General features: G+C 34.5%; 1 protein-coding gene across 2 annotated transcripts in view; it reads right to left on the bottom strand.

Moving 5' to 3' along the window:
• Positions 1–17,750, bottom strand: part of HTT (huntingtin) — a 195,767-nt gene that overhangs the window by 136,937 nt on the left and 41,080 nt on the right. The window contains exons 10-15 of one of the 2 annotated variants that reach the window (XM_001364825.5): positions 16,663–16,710; positions 12,745–12,825; positions 11,313–11,674; positions 6,441–6,564; positions 5,883–6,001; positions 4,292–4,403 (exon numbers count right to left, since the gene is read on the bottom strand). In XM_001364825.5, coding sequence (XP_001364862.1) covers positions 4,292–4,403; positions 5,883–6,001; positions 6,441–6,564; positions 11,313–11,674; positions 12,745–12,825; positions 16,663–16,710 — 846 coding nt within the window. The remainder of the gene's footprint in view (positions 1–4,291; positions 4,404–5,882; positions 6,002–6,440; positions 6,565–11,312; positions 11,675–12,744; positions 12,826–16,662; positions 16,711–17,750) is intronic. The other variant, XM_056802364.1, reaches the window with a different exon arrangement.

The following is a 17,750-nucleotide window of genomic DNA, read 5'->3' as shown; positions in this document are numbered from 1 at the left end:
CACGTGTTTTCTTCTGGATTTCTACTCCCACAGTTCATTCTCTTGATGTGAATAACATTTTTTCTCATAAATCCCTCAGAAATCTTCTGGATCACTGCATTGCTATTAGTAGCAAAGTCAATTAAATTTGATCATTCCACAATTATTTCATTTTCTGTGTACAACGTTCTCCTGGTTCTGCTCATTTCACTCCACGTCAGTTCATAAGGGTGTTTCCAGTTCATATAGAAACCAAGCAGTTCATTATTCCTTATGGCACAATAGTACTACATCACCATCATACCAAACTTTGTTCAGCCATTCCCCAATCAAGGGACATCCCTTCATTTTCTGATTTTTTGCCACCACAAAAAGTACATTTTTGTACAAACATAGCCTTTCCCATTTTAAAAAATCTCTTTGGGATACTAGCAGTGGTATTACTCGATCAAAGGGCAGGCATTCTTTTAAAGCCCTTTAGGCATAATTTCAAATTGCCTTCAAGAAAGGTTGAATCAATTCATAACTCCACCAGCAATGCATTAATGTCTCAACTTCTGCATATATACTTTTTTGGGTTTTTTTAAATTTCTTTTTCTTTTTTTTAAATTAATTTAGAATATTTTTCCATGGTTACATAATTCATGTTCTTTCCATCCCCCTACCTCCCCACTCCTAGAGCTGATGAGCAATTCCACTGGGTTTTACAGGTATCATTGTTCAAAACCTATTTCCAAATTATTATTTGCAAAAGAGTGATCATTTAAAGTCAACATCCCCAATCATATTCCCATCGAACCATGTGATCAATCATATGTTTTTCTTCTGCTGCATATAGACTTCTTAAGGAATGTGGATGAAGAAGGATTGCCAAGTACAGGATTGCAACAAGAAGTTTATGCTCATTCTCCGTCACCTGTGAATTTACCAGTTTCAAATATTTAACTGGATCTATGATGTCTATGTCACTGAATTTCTCTCTAATGATACAGATCACAACCTATTCATGCTTATTCATCCTGTATGATTCTTGCTTCTATCCCTTCCATAAGTTCCCCACAGGTATACCACCCCTACTCCACTGTGCTAGGGGCTTTCCTTGCTTTCCCTTCACATCCATAATAAAGGTACCAAACAGGGTAAGTATAGCTATCCACTTGTCAGCTCTCAGCATGGAACCAATGTCCCTTCTCTTCCTACAATACAACTACTTTATATCTTTTACTCTCATTCTTTGAAATGCCTTAATGTTACAGGATGGGGACACCCACCATGTGTCTTTCAATTGAATGATGTGTTATACTCATTTACAGTTTTTCAGAGACTACTGAATTCTATGTTTCCCTTCCATACAGCAATACCAAGAGAATACTAGTATTCAAAAGATGAGCCTTTGGCCTTTTATCTCAAATATTAACAGAAGTTAAGTTTACAAGAACATGAGTTATCCCCCAATTGACAAATGATCAAAGGATATGAACAGGCAGTTTTCAGAATCAAAGCTACCTACAGTCATATAAAAATATGCTCTAAATCACTATTGACTCAAGAAATGTAAATTAAACCACTTCTAAGATACTATCTCACCTATCAGATTGGTTAATATGACAGAAAAAGAAAAATACATATCTTTAAGGGGATATGGAGAAATTGGCACACTAATGCACTGTTTGGTGGATTTGTGAATTGATCCAACCATTCTGGAGAATAATTTTGAACTATACTTTAGAAGGACTCTAAAACTGCATACCCTTTAACCCAGCAATACCACCTCTAGGCCTATATCCCAAAGAGATTTTTTTTTAAAGGAAAAGAGATCTATATGTACAAAAATATCTATAGCAGTTTTTCTTCACCGTGACAAAGAACTGGAAAATGAAAGGATGTCCATTAGGTGGGAATGGCAAAAAACTGTGGCATATGATTGTCATGGAATATTATTGTGCTACAAGAAATGATGAGCAAAATGCTTTCAGAAAAACTGGAAAAGACTTAAATGAACTACTACAAAGTAAACAGAACCAGGAAAATATTGTACACAGTTAACAGCAATATTGGACAATGATCAATTGGGAAAGACTTAGCTATTCTCAGCAATATAATGATCCAAGACGATTCTGAAGAACTTATAATGAAAAATAATATATGCCTCCAGAGAAAGAACTGATGGAATCTAAATACAAATTGAAGTATTTTTTTAACTTTCTTTATTTTTCCTTATTTTGTGTTTTCTTTTACAACATGGCTGATATGAATATAAATTTTGCAAGATTGCCAAAATATAATCAATATCAAATTGCCTGCCATATCAAGAAGGGGATACAAGGAGGAGGAAAAGAGAGAATCTGGAATTAAAAAAAATTAATGTTAAAAATTGTTTTTACATGTAATTAAAAAATAAAATATGAAAATTTAAGAAAAAAATATAACTACAACAGAGAAAAAATATGGATCTTTGCTTTCATTGAAAACTTGGGGATATATAAAAAAGAATATTCTTCCTCTTGTTCACCTCTGGACCAAATTGATTATCTACCTCAACTGAGTGTTCCAGATATACGTAGTAAAGGACAAGCTTATTTATAAGTTGTCTATACAAAGCCATGTTAAAAACATTCTTTATCCACTTGGTCTTGCCTGTGAAGACAGATATTCAGGCCAAACACCTTTGAGTGATTATAGATTTCTAAAAGGAGGTTCTGTGAAATTCTGAGACATTTGGTGCAATTAGCACAATGGTATCAAAAATGAGGCCACTGAGGGGACCTCAACAGCTGCAGGGAATCTCTCTTCCACTTAGATACTACATTGGGTCTTCTAAAGTTGCTATAGTTGTTATCATCACTAGAGAGCATTCTATCTCCCTGTTTTATACCTTCTCTGATATTTGTCATCAATAGGTGACTAAATAGGGATATTTCAGAAGCTACATTTTTTAAGGAATCCAAAATGATGTTAATATGTGGAAGGCAGACACTTTGTCAAAAAAAGCCTATATTATATTTTAAGCTACAGAATCAAATCCCTTTTCATAATCAACAATTAACATGACCTCTTATAATCTCAACAAAATATGGCCCACTGCTGAATATCACTTATGAAAATAAATTAATTCCTTTAAAATATCCTCTTCTAAGAGATCTTCAATTTGTATATAGATGACTCCCCACAAAGATTCTATGCATATGAGAAAGTAGACACATGGTTCCTAGTTACTGATGTTCTCTCAGTTAGATTCTAAATGTTAACAAATTCTAAATTTTTCCCATACTTTGGTTATCTTCCCATACTTCAGATAATTAATAGGTCTACTGTTCAACAACTTAAAAGGGTCATCTTCAGCATAAACCTACCCTACACACTCTGTCCAAATTCAGTTTTTTCCCCATCTTTGTTCTCTCAAATGGCATTCCATGTGGAATATATTTGTATAGCTAAAACTTTGAAGCTACAGATAAGGGAAATGGTTTCACTATTTGTGGTTGACAAAAGAGTTTGCTTTAATCATTTTTGTAAATCTTTTCTATTTTAGTTCATGTTATCCTCTTTCCATTATTTTTTTCACATGACAACCAAATGTCTACTGAAATCACTTTCTTGTTGCCTCTGGACATTCAATAAAACTATCTCCACCAACTACTTTCTTTGCTTTTATAAGGAATCCCTATGAGCCATGTTTGCATTTAGTCACAGTCTTTTGTACTTCTTGTTTCATATGGAGTGAGAATGCGGACATTAATATGAATGAGCTTCTCCAACAATATGTCCATTTATTGATCATATTAATAAAACCTCACATGTGGAGCACTGATAATCAAATTAAAGTTCATGATAAGTCTTCTTCCCTCTTCCCTGCGAATCTACCACCACCATTAAGCCATGGAAGGGAATTCAAGGAACCAAGGCCATTTTGTATTGATCTTCATTTTATGGGCTACCATGGTCAATCTCTTTTTTTTTTTTAACCCTTAACTTCCATCTTAGAATCAAAACTGTGTATTGGTTCCAAAGCAGAAGAGTGGTAAGGGCTGGGCAATGGGGGTCAAGTGACTTGCCCAGGGTCACACAGCTGGGAAGTGTCTAAGCATGGCCAATCTCTTCATGAAGCTAGCTTCTCTGTGCTTACTGAGACTAGCTCTTGAACACCAGCTATGGTCTCTTCCAGGACCATGCTTCAAACCTCTCAACCATCATAACACCTGCAAGAACTCCTACTTCATTGGCACAGCATTTAAGAGTCCAATGTGATCTCCTCATCAAGAAAGAAGGATCACAGAAGGATTCTACCATACCAATCTATAATTAAACTTACCACCTTTTTCTCCAGTGAGCAAGAAGGAAGCAGAAAGCAGTCGAACACAATGGACTAGAGGTGCCAAGTCAGTATCAGTGAAATGTCCAATATCTCCTTTTACTCTGGAAGGCTGCAATAGAGAAAAAATATAGGTATATTGTTAACTACCTTTATAATATAAACCAACCCATTAATATTTTTGAGCACTGTACAGAACACAAAGAAAAATAAATTATTATGTCCTCAAGGAGTTTTTACAAACTGGTTCAAGAGATAAGGTAAAAGCACCTGAAAAGTTAATTCAAAAGATTAAATATTAGATTCAGTTCCTATCATTCAGTTCAATACAGTGCTTAAAAAAAAATACATCCTAATGGTTACATTTTGAATAGAATATAAGACATAAGATTGTGCAAGCAACTGTCAAACAAATAATAAATAATGGTAGAGTAGTTTAGCAAAGAGTAAGATCACTAGGGTGTAGTCTATAAAAAAATGGCAGAGTACAAAGGATATGATTTTAATCCTCAAAGATGAGAAGGATTTAGGTAGGCAGAAAGGAAAGAGGAAGATTTACCAAACAGAGGAACAGCATAAACAAAAGCAGTGTGTTATAAAAGCTAGAATATTTATTGTAAAGTAATGAAGGTATAAATTATTCTAAATGAATGTACTAGAATTCCACTGCACTATAATAAATAGCAAAATAAGAATTTCAGCAGAAATTAGAAAGACCTATAAAAATTAACAGAGTGAAATGAGCAGAATTAGGAGAACAATTTATACCACATCATAAAGAGCAACAACTCTGAAATTCTTTAGAACTCTGATCAGTAAATGAGATGACAAACCAGTATAATAAAGGATTGAATATAAAACATATTACCGACTTTCTGAGAAAAGGGATACAGTCTTTTTTTTTTAACTTATTTTAAGTCTTAGTAACAATCCTAAGACAGAAAGGAAAGAGTTAGGCAATTGAAGTTAAGTGACTTTATCAAGGTCACATAGCTAAGAAGTGTCTGAGACCAAATTTGAACCCAGGACCTCCTGTTTAAGGCCTAACTTTATTCACTGTGACACTTAGCTGTCCTATGATATAGTCTTTAAAAGCAGAATGATATAAATTTTTAGACAGCCAATGAAGAAAGTTGCTTCACTTGACCACAAACATATTTGTTGTAAAACTTTTATTTTGTTCTTATCAATACTGTGGTTCAAGTAGGGGAGGAAAGAGAAAGAAAAATGAAAATTAATGCTTGTAGGGACAGCTAGGTGGCTCAGCAGATTTCACACTCAGGCCTAGAGACAGAAGGCTGTGGTTCAAATCTGACTTCAGACACTTACTAGTTGTGTGACCCTGAGCAAGTCACTTAACCCTCAATGCCTAGCCCTTACAACTCTTCTGTCTTGGAACCAAAACCCAGTATCAATTCTAAAAAAAAGGTAATGGTTTTTAAAAAGAAATGTTTGTTAAGAGGAAAATTACAAAATTCAGTTTTTAAGAAAATTTTAAAATAAGAAAATAAATCAATGAAGGTGTTAGAAATCCAATTTCCTTTCAACGATATGAAATCATTATCTACACATTTTAAGTTCTCTATCTTACCTTACTTTCATGATCACCTAGCTCCACAGCTTCATCTTTTGATAAAAATCTGTCAACGCTGCTGTCAGATGGCTGTCTACTATGTCCTGTGCTTTTCAGGAGATGAGGTTGCTGAAGTGCTTCAAAGAAAGACTGTGGTTAACTAATAAATTACCAATGGCTTACAACTAAAATACAAAAAGACATATAACCATAACCTAAAAGAGAATACTTAGCTCCCTCAAAGTCAGCTCCTACATATTGCCTTCCTGAAACCCTTTAGTTCTTAGTGCCTCCCAACCCAAAAGTTCCTTCTATTTGTTTTGGCCATATTTGCATACACACAATTATTTATGTACAGACTGCGCTGGTAAAAAGTAAGCTCCCTGACTAAGGGCAGGGTCTATTTCATTTTTGCCTTTGTATACTAGATAGCTAACACAATGGCTAGTACACAGCAGGTCCTACTTTTGCATTGATTGACCACAGAATACGTAAATCAAAAAGAATGATAATACAAAATGTCTAGGTTGAAAAAATTCTCTGGTTTTGTTCTTTCATCAACTGAAATCAACATACCAATAGTAGAGTCTCTGAAACTATCTGGAGTCTCATCAGGGAGAACATTTGATGTCTCATCATCTTCATCCTGTAACTGTCCAATCTGCATTCCTGAATACTGGCTTTCAGCACCATCTAATACCTATATTGTTCAAAAAATACGTTCAGACTCCTAATTAAAACCAAATATGTCACAAATACATAGAAAGACAAATCAGTTTGAAAATTTTCCTTATACATTAGACAATTGTCATATTGAACACAGAACCATTAAATAACTATGTGACATTGGACCAGTCACTTAATATATAGGAATCTCCATTTCCTCATCTGTAAAATGAAGAGAATATTTGCTATGCCAATGCAAATCAATAAGACTTTTATGACATTAAATGAATAAACTTAATTAAGATGAAAAGGAACACCAAACTCTTATTTTTTCAAGTAAAACACAGGTATTCTGACTCCAAATTTCATGTTCCTTCTACTATATCATATTGATGCTACCAGAAACCATCAAAAACTATAAAATTGTGAGTGACTATGTTTATAAGTTTGACTACATTTAAATTTCCAAACTAGGTTGATTACTTCCAAAATATTTCTGGAAGAGGGGGAAATAATCACCTCAAACACTTTCAGTAGAAAATATAAAAACAGTTTCAGGACAATATACAAAAACATGAAAAAGGGTGCAGGCATGTGTGTGCACATGCACGCGCACACACACATCCTACTTTTGATTAAGCTAGCTTATTTTTTAAGGAAAGCTTTATAATGGTTAAATAATTTTATACAATCCATTTAGCTGCTCACATAGGTAGTCTTCATCTCCTTTTGCCTAGATTATTCCAATAGCCTAATTGCCTCAAGGCTCTCTCCCCAAATTCATACTGCTGCCAAAGTGACTATCCCCTGGTTCTCATCATTTCACTACCACCCCCATTTAATAAACTACAGAAACTCCCTACTGCTTATACGATCAAATAACAAATTCCTCTGTTTTTTGTTGTTTAGTTTATTTCTCGGTTATGTCCAACTCTTCATGCTGTAAACCTTAAAATTTCTTAGACTTATGAATGCTGGAAATTTCACCATTGAGAAATTTCATACTTGGAAAAAATTTCCTACTGATAGTAAGAACTCTATTGGAATGTGAAACCCCTTGGCATGGGAGGATCCTTCTCCTCCCTACTTAAGACTACTTTAGGACAGAAACCTTTTGCTAAACAAATGAAAGGGTTTTGACCTATGCTTAAGCATAGAACAGGAAGTTCTTTGAGTCATGATTGATTTTAGAATTGATACAATAGAGATACTTGGAATGACAGAACCAGGTCTTGGAAACTACAATCTCCACCCTCCTCAGAGTAACAGGATTTAGGAAGGGTTGCAGCATAGATCAAGATTTAATTGTTTGAGAATATGACCTTCAACAGACATGTGCAAAGGGGCAGACCTCTAGGTGGTCCTGGGTTAAACTAGAGCCACCATTGGCACAGGGGAGACATCGACAGTGATTGGTAGATGTGAGAACTGAGGGGAGGGAACTTAGATGGTTTCCTTAAAGATAGCGGGGTCTGAGGACAGAGGGAGGAGAGTTTTTTTGCTCTGGGAGGTTTTGCTCTGAGCGAGGTGGCTCTGAAGGAGAACTGAGGAGGTTGCTCTGTGGGAGGACCAGGAGAGAAGGCTAGCTCTGAAGGAGGAGAATTCTCTGGAAACATTGCTTGAAAGGAGGCTCTCTTGAAGGTGGAGCCTGAGGTTGGCATGAGAAGCCTTACCTAGAGAGATCTTGGGTGAGTGATAAAACCAACTGACTGATTTATTCATTCTTATTCCTTTCTTACTTTCCTCTCTTTTTCTATTGATTCATCAGTGTATTATAAATTAAATTTCTCTATAAAACCCAGTTGGCTTGGGCATATTCATAAATTGGGAATATATTCCCTGGCAACCATCTTATATTTATATAAAACCAAGTCACAGTAGAAAACATATTTCAGCGATCATAATTGATATATATATTTCCCTTGCTCCCAAACATTTTAATTATCACAATGCTCCCATTTGGGGTTTTCCTGTCAAGATACCAGAGTGGTTTGCCACCTCCTTCCCCAGATCATTTTACAGATAAGGACACTGGAACAAATAGGACAATTTACCCAGGGATGGTCACATAGTTTCTGAGGCCATATTTGAACTCACAGATGGATCTTCCTGGGCAGGTGCTCTACTCTCTGTGCAACCTAGTAGCTCCTCTGATAAGCTTTTAAAATTTTACTGGACCCAAACTATCTCTACAGATAATCTGGATATGAGTCTTGACACACATTTTGACTAGGATCAATACCCATAGTGTACTCACTCCTCATTTCCCTATCATAAGACCTTTCTTTTCAAGACACAACTCAAACACCATCTTCTACATGAAACTTCTCATGGTCCCATTAGCAAGTATCTTCACTAGCAAACTAACTTGTTAATTAAATTACTTTGAATTTATTCTCTTCACTGTATATGCTCATTCTGAACATACTCATTTAAGTTTTTGTATCTCTAAGACAATATGAGCTCCTTTTTTTTTTTAAATCCGTATCTTCCATTTTGTACTCAATACTAAGTATCAGTTCCAAGGCTGAAGAGCAATAAGGGCTAGGCAATGGGGGTTAAGTGAATTTCCCAGGGTCACACATTTAGGAAGTATCTGAGGTCAGATTTGGCCCTAGGACCTCCCATCTCCAGGAGCCACTTCACTACCCCAATAAATAAGGTCCTTTCGAGAAGGGATTGTCTCATTCATTTTACTTGTATCTCCGGTCATGCACCCAACAGTGCTTATAATATATCAGGTACATAAAAAAGATTTGTGGGTTGATTGATGTGAAAGTTATCACAGAAAGAATAATGGACTTGGAAGGAGAAGATCATGGTTCAAGTTCTGACTTCTGGTGCCTTCTCCTTTCTGAACATCAATCTTTATAAAATAATAGTACTCTATGGACTACTTACCTCACAGGGCCCTATGAGGGCATGCTTTGAGAATGATAAATTGCTGTAGAAATATAAGCTGTTTTTTTTTAAATTATTACTCTTCCTTTCATTGGGTCTTAAACTGCATTAAATTTAGTTTATTCAACTAGTCATCTTTTGAGAATTAGTTAGTCCATTTGAGCCACATTTTCAATATATGGAAGAAATTCCTATCTATGGAAATTGTTAAGAAATTAAATGAGTCGCTGTAAAAAGTTAATATATTCTCCAATTACTGATGGTCTTCAAGTAAAAATTGAATAGCACTAGTCAAAAAAGGAATCCTACTCAGAGGTAAGATTAGATACCTATTGAAGTCCCTTCCAGTTCTGAGATTCTGTGAGTCTTCCCACTGGATTCATCCAGAACAAGGAACATATTGTATTTGATCATATTTCCCTGGATGGCTAGCATATAATAGATTGTTAACACTAAAGCTAAATAATCTTTTCTTAAAATATCTGGCAAATTACTGCCAAAAGTTATTTTCTATAACTTAATTTACAATCTGTGAAAATTCTATGAACTGCTAACATCTAACTAAAAATTAAAAAAAAATTCAACACACACTACAAATGTTATCAGCAATACTGACAGAATTTTAGTTTAAAAAAAAAAAGGAAAACGTTTTCTTCTGTTTAACTTAGACATTTTCTCCAAAAGAAATGAGCTGAAATCTAAAAAGATAAAAATTGACTGGGTTAAAATGCAAACATTACATAAAGCACTTTTTTATCAATATGAGTTAATATCATTACTGGGTTTTTTCCTCAGAATAGTTTAGCAGAAAAACTTTACTCAACTTGTTAAGATCTGGTTGAAACTAATAAGATTATGCTCTTATTCAACAGCAAATTAACTCTATTTGCCTCAATTTCCTCATTTATAAAATAAGGGCAATAATAGCACCTACCTCATTAGGATAAAATGAGATATTTGTAAAGTGTTTTCTAAACTTTAAAGCTCTATATAAATGATAGCTATTATTATCATTATTCAGTCAGCCTGTAATAGAATAGAAAGCTTTGCTAGGACACAAAGCCATAGCCCATATTCTTAATTCCCAGTTATGATGTTGTTATAAAATAATAAAATTTAGTAGGGTACAAGGCAATCATTTGGACCTAAAGTTAGAAGGCTCAAAGCCTAAACCTACATAGGTGTCAGGCAGCAAATCAGGATTCAAAACAAGGTCTCTTGGACTGAAAAGCCCAGTCTCTCCAATATCTTATGCTACCTCATATCCTAACTATATTATATGGATGAATAAAGTGAACCAAATGAAATTCTTAGCCCAGGGTTTAGAGAGCTACTAAGTGGCAAAGCAGAAGTCTTCTAATTCTGAATCTGGTCCTCTCAACATGGAACTGACCATAACTCCTGTGCTCTCAAATACAACAGGGATATCTGCTTCCTGTTCACAGTTAACAGGAGATGTTCATAGGCAACATACTGTAAAAGGAGATACTAAAAAGTACTCTCAAAAACAAAAAGTACTAAACAAATGCCAATTCATTCAAGGCATATGGCTGTACCTATAATATTTGGCTGATTCAGATTCTGCTGATAAATTTTTTCACTTAGCTTAGACCCATGAAGATGTAAAAAGTATTTTCCTTTATAGTAGCATTCATCCAATGAAAATTATTATGACGAACTACCCATTATCTCTATTACAAAAATAAGCTGATGCCTCCAAGGTATAAGGCCATCTCTAAAAGGCATGATGGGCCAAGCTTTCTCACTGTTATTGGCTGGGGACTGACAGGCAGACAGAGAATAAGCAGCTGTATCCAGACCAGGCCCACCGTGGAGGAGGTGTGAAGCCTGTGACTGCCCCTTTGCCTGCTGCACACTTACAATTTCAGAACTGTCTGAAGGGGTCACAGCTGAATCAGGCCCCTCTGTAGTGGTCTGTGAACTATCACTAATTGGCGATGAAGCCTGGGTCCCATCATTCATGTCCACGGCAGGGTCAGATGGGACAGCACTGATCTGGCTTGAGCTGCGACTCAGCATATCCTCTTCATCCCCATCTGTGGCTGCGCTCGTCAAGTCACAGCCAGTCAGATCAACAGGGTCAGATTGCAGAGTATGCTGTGATCTGGGCTGTTCCGTGATGATATCATGACCTGTGGAATCAGCAGCTGAACTTGTGGAGACAGGAGTAGATACACCTGATGAAGAAGCCAATTCACCCGTGATTTCACTCTTCATTGAGGCTGAAAGAAAGTTAAAATGCGGTTTTTGTGACATTGCTACCCCCTGATTCCTCTGATAATATCTCTGCTCCTGAAACCTTTTTTTTTTTAAATCCACACCTTCCATTTTAGAATCAATACTATATATTGATTTCAAGGCAGAAGAATGTCAAGGCTAGGCAATGGGGGTTGGGACTTATCCAGTCACACAGCTAGGAGGTGTCAGAGGCAAGATTTGAACACAGGACCTCCCAAATCTCCTTTAATAGATCAATCAACATTTCAGGTCCACACACTGAGTGTGAACTCCCAAAGCTTGATCTTGAATTTTTTCTTCTCTCCATTTTCTCAGTCACCTCATTTTTCCCAGAACCACATATCTGAGCCCCAGTCTCACCTCAAAATGGCCTTTTGGACATTATGAACTTGATGTCCTATAGATATCTCAACCTGTCCAAAACAGAATTATCTTTCCAAAACAAATTTCTTCTCCCAAACATCCATCTTTCTGTTTTGCCTGACACAAAATGAAATCTTAAAAAATATTTAATCAGTGACACATAGTAGATATTTAATTATTGTCAACTGGCTAATTGATTAAAAGAGAATAATGCAAATAATATACAAGAATAATAGCACCTCTCATCACCTCTCTGTTCCAACAAGGGCATGTGCTCTGGAAATGCAAAGTCATTTTGAAATGAACATTTACCCATTATCAATGGAAAAGAAAATGTCATTAAACAGGAAAAGAGCAATGAGGGACCCCAAAGTGAAAAAAATAGTATCTCTACTGACTTCTGAAATTGTACCAGAGGAGTCTAATCTAGAACTCCCATCTCTAGAGAAAGGTGCCCAGCAGTAGATATTAGGAGATGCATGGAACAAATCCCTCCTCAAAAGCCTGAATCCAGAAGAAAAGGAAATGTGAGTTAAATATTTTAGAAAACTAGATTTACTACTTCCCTCTACTGGCATGGGTAAAAGTTGATCAAAGCAGTGTATGGTGATCACAGTAGGGAATTTAAAATTTAAAGTCAGATCAACTTCTCAAAAAAGAACTTCTAAATGAAGCTAAAATGCTGAATTACCTGCAAATGTTGCACTGCTCACTTCAGACCTTGATTCTGGGTCATCTTCTAAGCCTTCTTCTTCTCCTAAGAGCACTTTACCTGATAAATGATGCCAGAATTAAATTTGATTCAATTCAACTACTTATTAAGTGATGAGTGTGAGACACTATAATATGAATTAGGAATTGATTTCCTCATGGTAATTTCCCTTTTAGTTTTTCTAAAAAACCCAATAGCCCTCTTGAATCAAAAAAAAGCACATTTCTAAATCTCAAATCATGGGAAGATTTAATTCACCTCTTCACATTACCTTAACTCTAACAAACTAATATTCATACAGAATTTTACACTTTGTAAAGTGATTTCCCCACAGTACACAGTACACAATTAATATTGCTACTTCAATTAAGAACTATATTTTGAAATTATGACATTATGGTGTCATAAAAAGACCATTAGGTCTGGAGATTGAAAAGCCCTGGGTTCAAATCCTTAGTTATAAATATTCTATGAGAACCTAGATATATGCCTACTCCTCTGAAATTAAACAAGAAGATAATAAGGGACCCCAAAGTGAAATTATCTCTTCTATAATGAAGATAATATATTTACAGCACCTAATCTCACCAGGCTCTTGTGAGAAAAAGATTTCTGAAACATTAAAGCACTATAGAAATCAAAACACTGCTGCTGTTACTAGTGGAAAGACTATCCCTAAAACATTAAGGAAATCTTTGATGCCATTCAAATAAACAACAGTTTAGACAAAATAGTTTAAAAAGTACAATGCCCAACTAATAAAGTATGCTACCTTAGAAAAGTACCTAAACTTAAAAAAAAAAGAAAAATACATAAACTCATGTTAAATGAAAATTCTGTGCAATGACCATCCTTGACCACAGAAATGATACAAGCAAATGTGGCATGTATCCCTCTACTTTCTTGAAAAGATGGAAATTAAAAATGAAGAATATTGCAGAAACTGTCAGGCATAAATGGTTTGTGCCTCCACTGCAGTTGCTTAACTGTTTTTGATTTGTTACAAGGGAAAGATAAAAGCAAAGATGATTACTTCATCAAATTTATTTTATTTTGAATCTCCATGAATTGCTTTCTACAATTCATATTAATTAATATTGTAACTATGACAGCCAGAACCTATAGAACTGAAATTGAAATTAAAATTTTATGTGGCTTCCAGTATCAAAAAGTATTTTTCAGTTTTTAAAAACAAATTATTTTTCAGAAGAAAACATGAGTCCAAACATATACCCAAAGTTATGAGTAATATAATTATTATCTAGGACAAACTAATAATAATAATAAAATCTGGTATTTAGGCACTTTGGGTTTGCAAAATGTTATATATTATGTAATCATTAATTTTATTCACACTACAATCTTCTTATTGGAACCCGTCCAGGTATTTGTGAGATCTCTTGCTTTAAACTACTTCACAAAATGTTAATAAGCAAAAGGTGCAAAAATTACTACCCTATAAAAATATTCATGTACATATACACAAAGAAAAGAACAAAAAGGGATAGGAAATACAGGAGCAATAAAGATATAATAGGCATAGAAATTTATTTAAAGTAAATAGTTGCACATGTAGGTTTACTTGATTATACAGTTAAGAGTTAAAATAAATATTTTAAAATATCTTCAATTCTTCAGGGGCCTGTGACTTCATGAAAATACCTACTTCCTTTGACAAGAGCTCTTATGGCAAAAATGTCACCTGGAGGCTGCTAGGTAGTTTAGTGGAGAGAGAACCAGGCCTAGAGACAGGAGGTCCTGGGTTCATCAGATACTTCCAAGCTGTGTGTCCCGGGGCAAATCACTTAAGCCCCATTGCTTAGTCCTTACCACTTTTCTGCCTTAGATCCAACACATGGTATTGATTCTAAGGTGAAAGATAAGGGTTAAAAAAAAAAAACAAAACCTGTCACCCTGTGGTCAAACTGTCAATGAGCATCTCAATAAAGAATTTTTTGAACTAAACAAATTATTGCATTATTCTTTAAATAAGTGTAAAATATTCTGCGGTAAATGACATGTAACTATATGAATAAAACATTTTAGAGAAAAATGTAAAGAAGCCCCAACTCTGGCTACTACAAAAATGTTGATGGACTGTTAAACATGGTTACAATTTCATGAATGCCCACAAACCATTATCTTGTAAAATTGGGTCAAAGCAGAAAACTCAAGAATTCAAGTTTTTAACAATATTAAAAGACAACAACTTTAAAGTATTTTTAAATCATCTGAAGAAAAAGGTTAGGAAAATTTTCTTTGTATTACCCATTCTGACATGGGACAATGAACCTAAACCAGGTCAAACACTTCTAGTCAAGCACTAGCAGTCGGTTTGTTAATTACTCATTTTCTAGCTAACTTTACAGTTCATCATGTAAGAATATGTAACTGAACTGAGACAACAAAGGAGTAAGGAAATGATTTCTTTGCACTGGGGAAAAAATACTTCAATTTCCAAGAAGCCTTTTTTTTTAAAGAACTATACATTTGTTTTAAATGAAGGACTTCCACTAGACATTTTTAAGGTATATCAAGGAGTAGTAGTAAATACTTCAAACTGGCAACAAGATGGCACAGCAGACAAAGAGCCAGGTCTAGAGTCAGGTTGCAAATTGCTTTGCATTGGTGCCTGGCCCATAGTAGGCATCATAAAAATGTTAGTTCTTACATTATGAATTTCAAGAACTTCATGCAACAATGACACAAAAGTTATGAAATAGCTATTTTATTAACTAATGGAAAAATTCTTATGAATCCACACTAACCTGCCATGCACTGACCCATCATTAAAATAGTAACTTCCTACTCTGGAAAATAAGATTTGCAAACCAATCATATAAAAAGCATCTTGCACTATACACAATAGTCAACTAATAAAAATTTTTTTGATGAACAAATGAATGAAAGAGAAAAAAAAGAATGTCATTCTTTCAAGATTTCAAATAAAAGATGAGATAATGCCCTTCAAATAAAAGGGCATTCAGACTGAACAAGAAACCAAAAATGCATTTCAAATATTTATGGCATGTATAAGCACATCATATGATTAGATCAGATATGCATTAGTAGATGTCAAATTAACATATTTTGCACAAGATTTCAAAATATGGCTGACAAAATGATAACAGGGCTACTGTTCAAGAAAGTTAACAAGTGCTTAGTATTGTAAGAAAAAACAATTTGAAAATATTCTTTGTCTAAGCAAAATCAAGTTAATAATACAGTGGCATACTTGATTAGCATTATTAATTAGTTCCACAAGAATGTTACCTTAAGAGAAATTACATTATAGGGCAGCTAGTTTCAAAATAACAATGCTTTACAAATGGGAAATAATGTCCTAGGCATTCAAAGTTCAGGCTTAAAATATTCCAGAAACTTTTATAGCAACCTGAGTCTGTAAAAGAAGATCAGAGTTCCAGGAAAAGGGGAGAAAGCGGATCCAGAACACCAGTCTGGACAAGGTATGTTGGCCAAAAAGACAGAGGCACCCAGGAATAACTGAGATGAGTAGAATTGACTTATGATAGTGTTCTATATATAATGTCTTAAATGAGTTTTTGTAAAACTATTTTGGTCAAAACCAAAGGCATAAATTATAGCAGATATACCTGTGCAATACCAAACCAAGCAGGTTAACTTTAGCATTAGAAAATTTAAACAATAATTTAAAAAAATATAAAACAAAGCCAAATTTGAAAATAATAGAGCCCAGGCCCAGTTATCAAAGATTTCAGCAATATTTTCAAAGGTAAAAGAGGCTAGACATGAAACTGAGTCCAATGTAGTATGAAAAAGAGAAAGAAAATAAGTGATGGAAACAGAGTCCAATATACTATGAAGAAAAAGAAAAGAATAAGATCACACAAGACTCTGATATTTTAAAATAATCACCTTTTTGCTTTCTTGAAAGAACAGGGCTGCATGAAGACCCCCCTCCAGCTGCAAATCATAGAGAGCAACAGATCAAAAGTAAGAAAACTGGCTGCTGAAATCAGGAAGGAATTTTCAATAGCATCAAAAAAGCCAGAATTCATGCAAACTAGAAAATAGCAAACATATTCTATAAACAGTGATTAAGGATATAATAAATATCACTCTATATAGTACTCTAGTTTGAGAATCTTAAAATTACATTAAATATCACAAACCCAAATTAAATGTGACCCAATATATAAAACCAGCTAATTAATTATATAAAAGACCCATTTCACAACATACCAGAAACATTAGGATATTTGATAATAATTAAATACAACATGAATAATGAACTGGAGAATAAATTCTCTTTAGTGAAAACATGTATAATTCTAAAAATCTTCCAAATTCATGAAGACAAACATTTCATAGGTAAGACAATATTTCAATACATGGGACTACTACATAAATATTAACTGCTATTATTATTAGAAAATGGTTCGACACTTTAATGCTGAATTAACAATGATATTTGTATTCAAATTGGGCAATTATTGGGCTTCTAGTCAATTTTCGTCTAATTTGCCTAAAGTGTCAAGACAACAAAAAATGCAAAGTATAAGTGAACAAAGTTTGGTAGACAGGGGTTTGATGGAAGCACTTCAGCTAAACAATTAGAACCCAAGAGGTAAGGCTCTTTATTAAAAGACTTTTCCAAATCAAAGATGGTCTTTATAAATTATGCACAATGGTAGGGATTATCACCCTGGAACATAACTAAGCAATAGGAACTTGGGGCCAAAGTCACATCACAGAGAGAAATCCAGGAGAACCAAGAAACAAGACAGGGATAGAAACTTTAAGTAAAGTAGGAAAAATGTGGTCAGAAAAACTTTTCTGAGATTAGATAAGAGATAAAGAAGACCATTCAAGCAAATAAGAAATTCCTTAAAGGCAGAAACCAATTTTTTTTATAATTGCATCCCCAATTTGTAGCCAAAGGCCCTGTCCATAACAAGAGACACGTTGAACAGCACTGATTTGCTGAGTGGAGAGAACAGAAA

The sequence above is a fragment of the Monodelphis domestica genome, chromosome 6, assembly GCF_027887165.1.
Source record: "Monodelphis domestica isolate mMonDom1 chromosome 6, mMonDom1.pri, whole genome shotgun sequence".
Classification (NCBI taxonomy): domain Eukaryota; kingdom Metazoa; phylum Chordata; class Mammalia; order Didelphimorphia; family Didelphidae; genus Monodelphis; species Monodelphis domestica.
The sequence above is the reverse complement of the archived record's forward strand: the minus strand, read 5'-3'. Positions and strand labels throughout refer to the sequence as shown.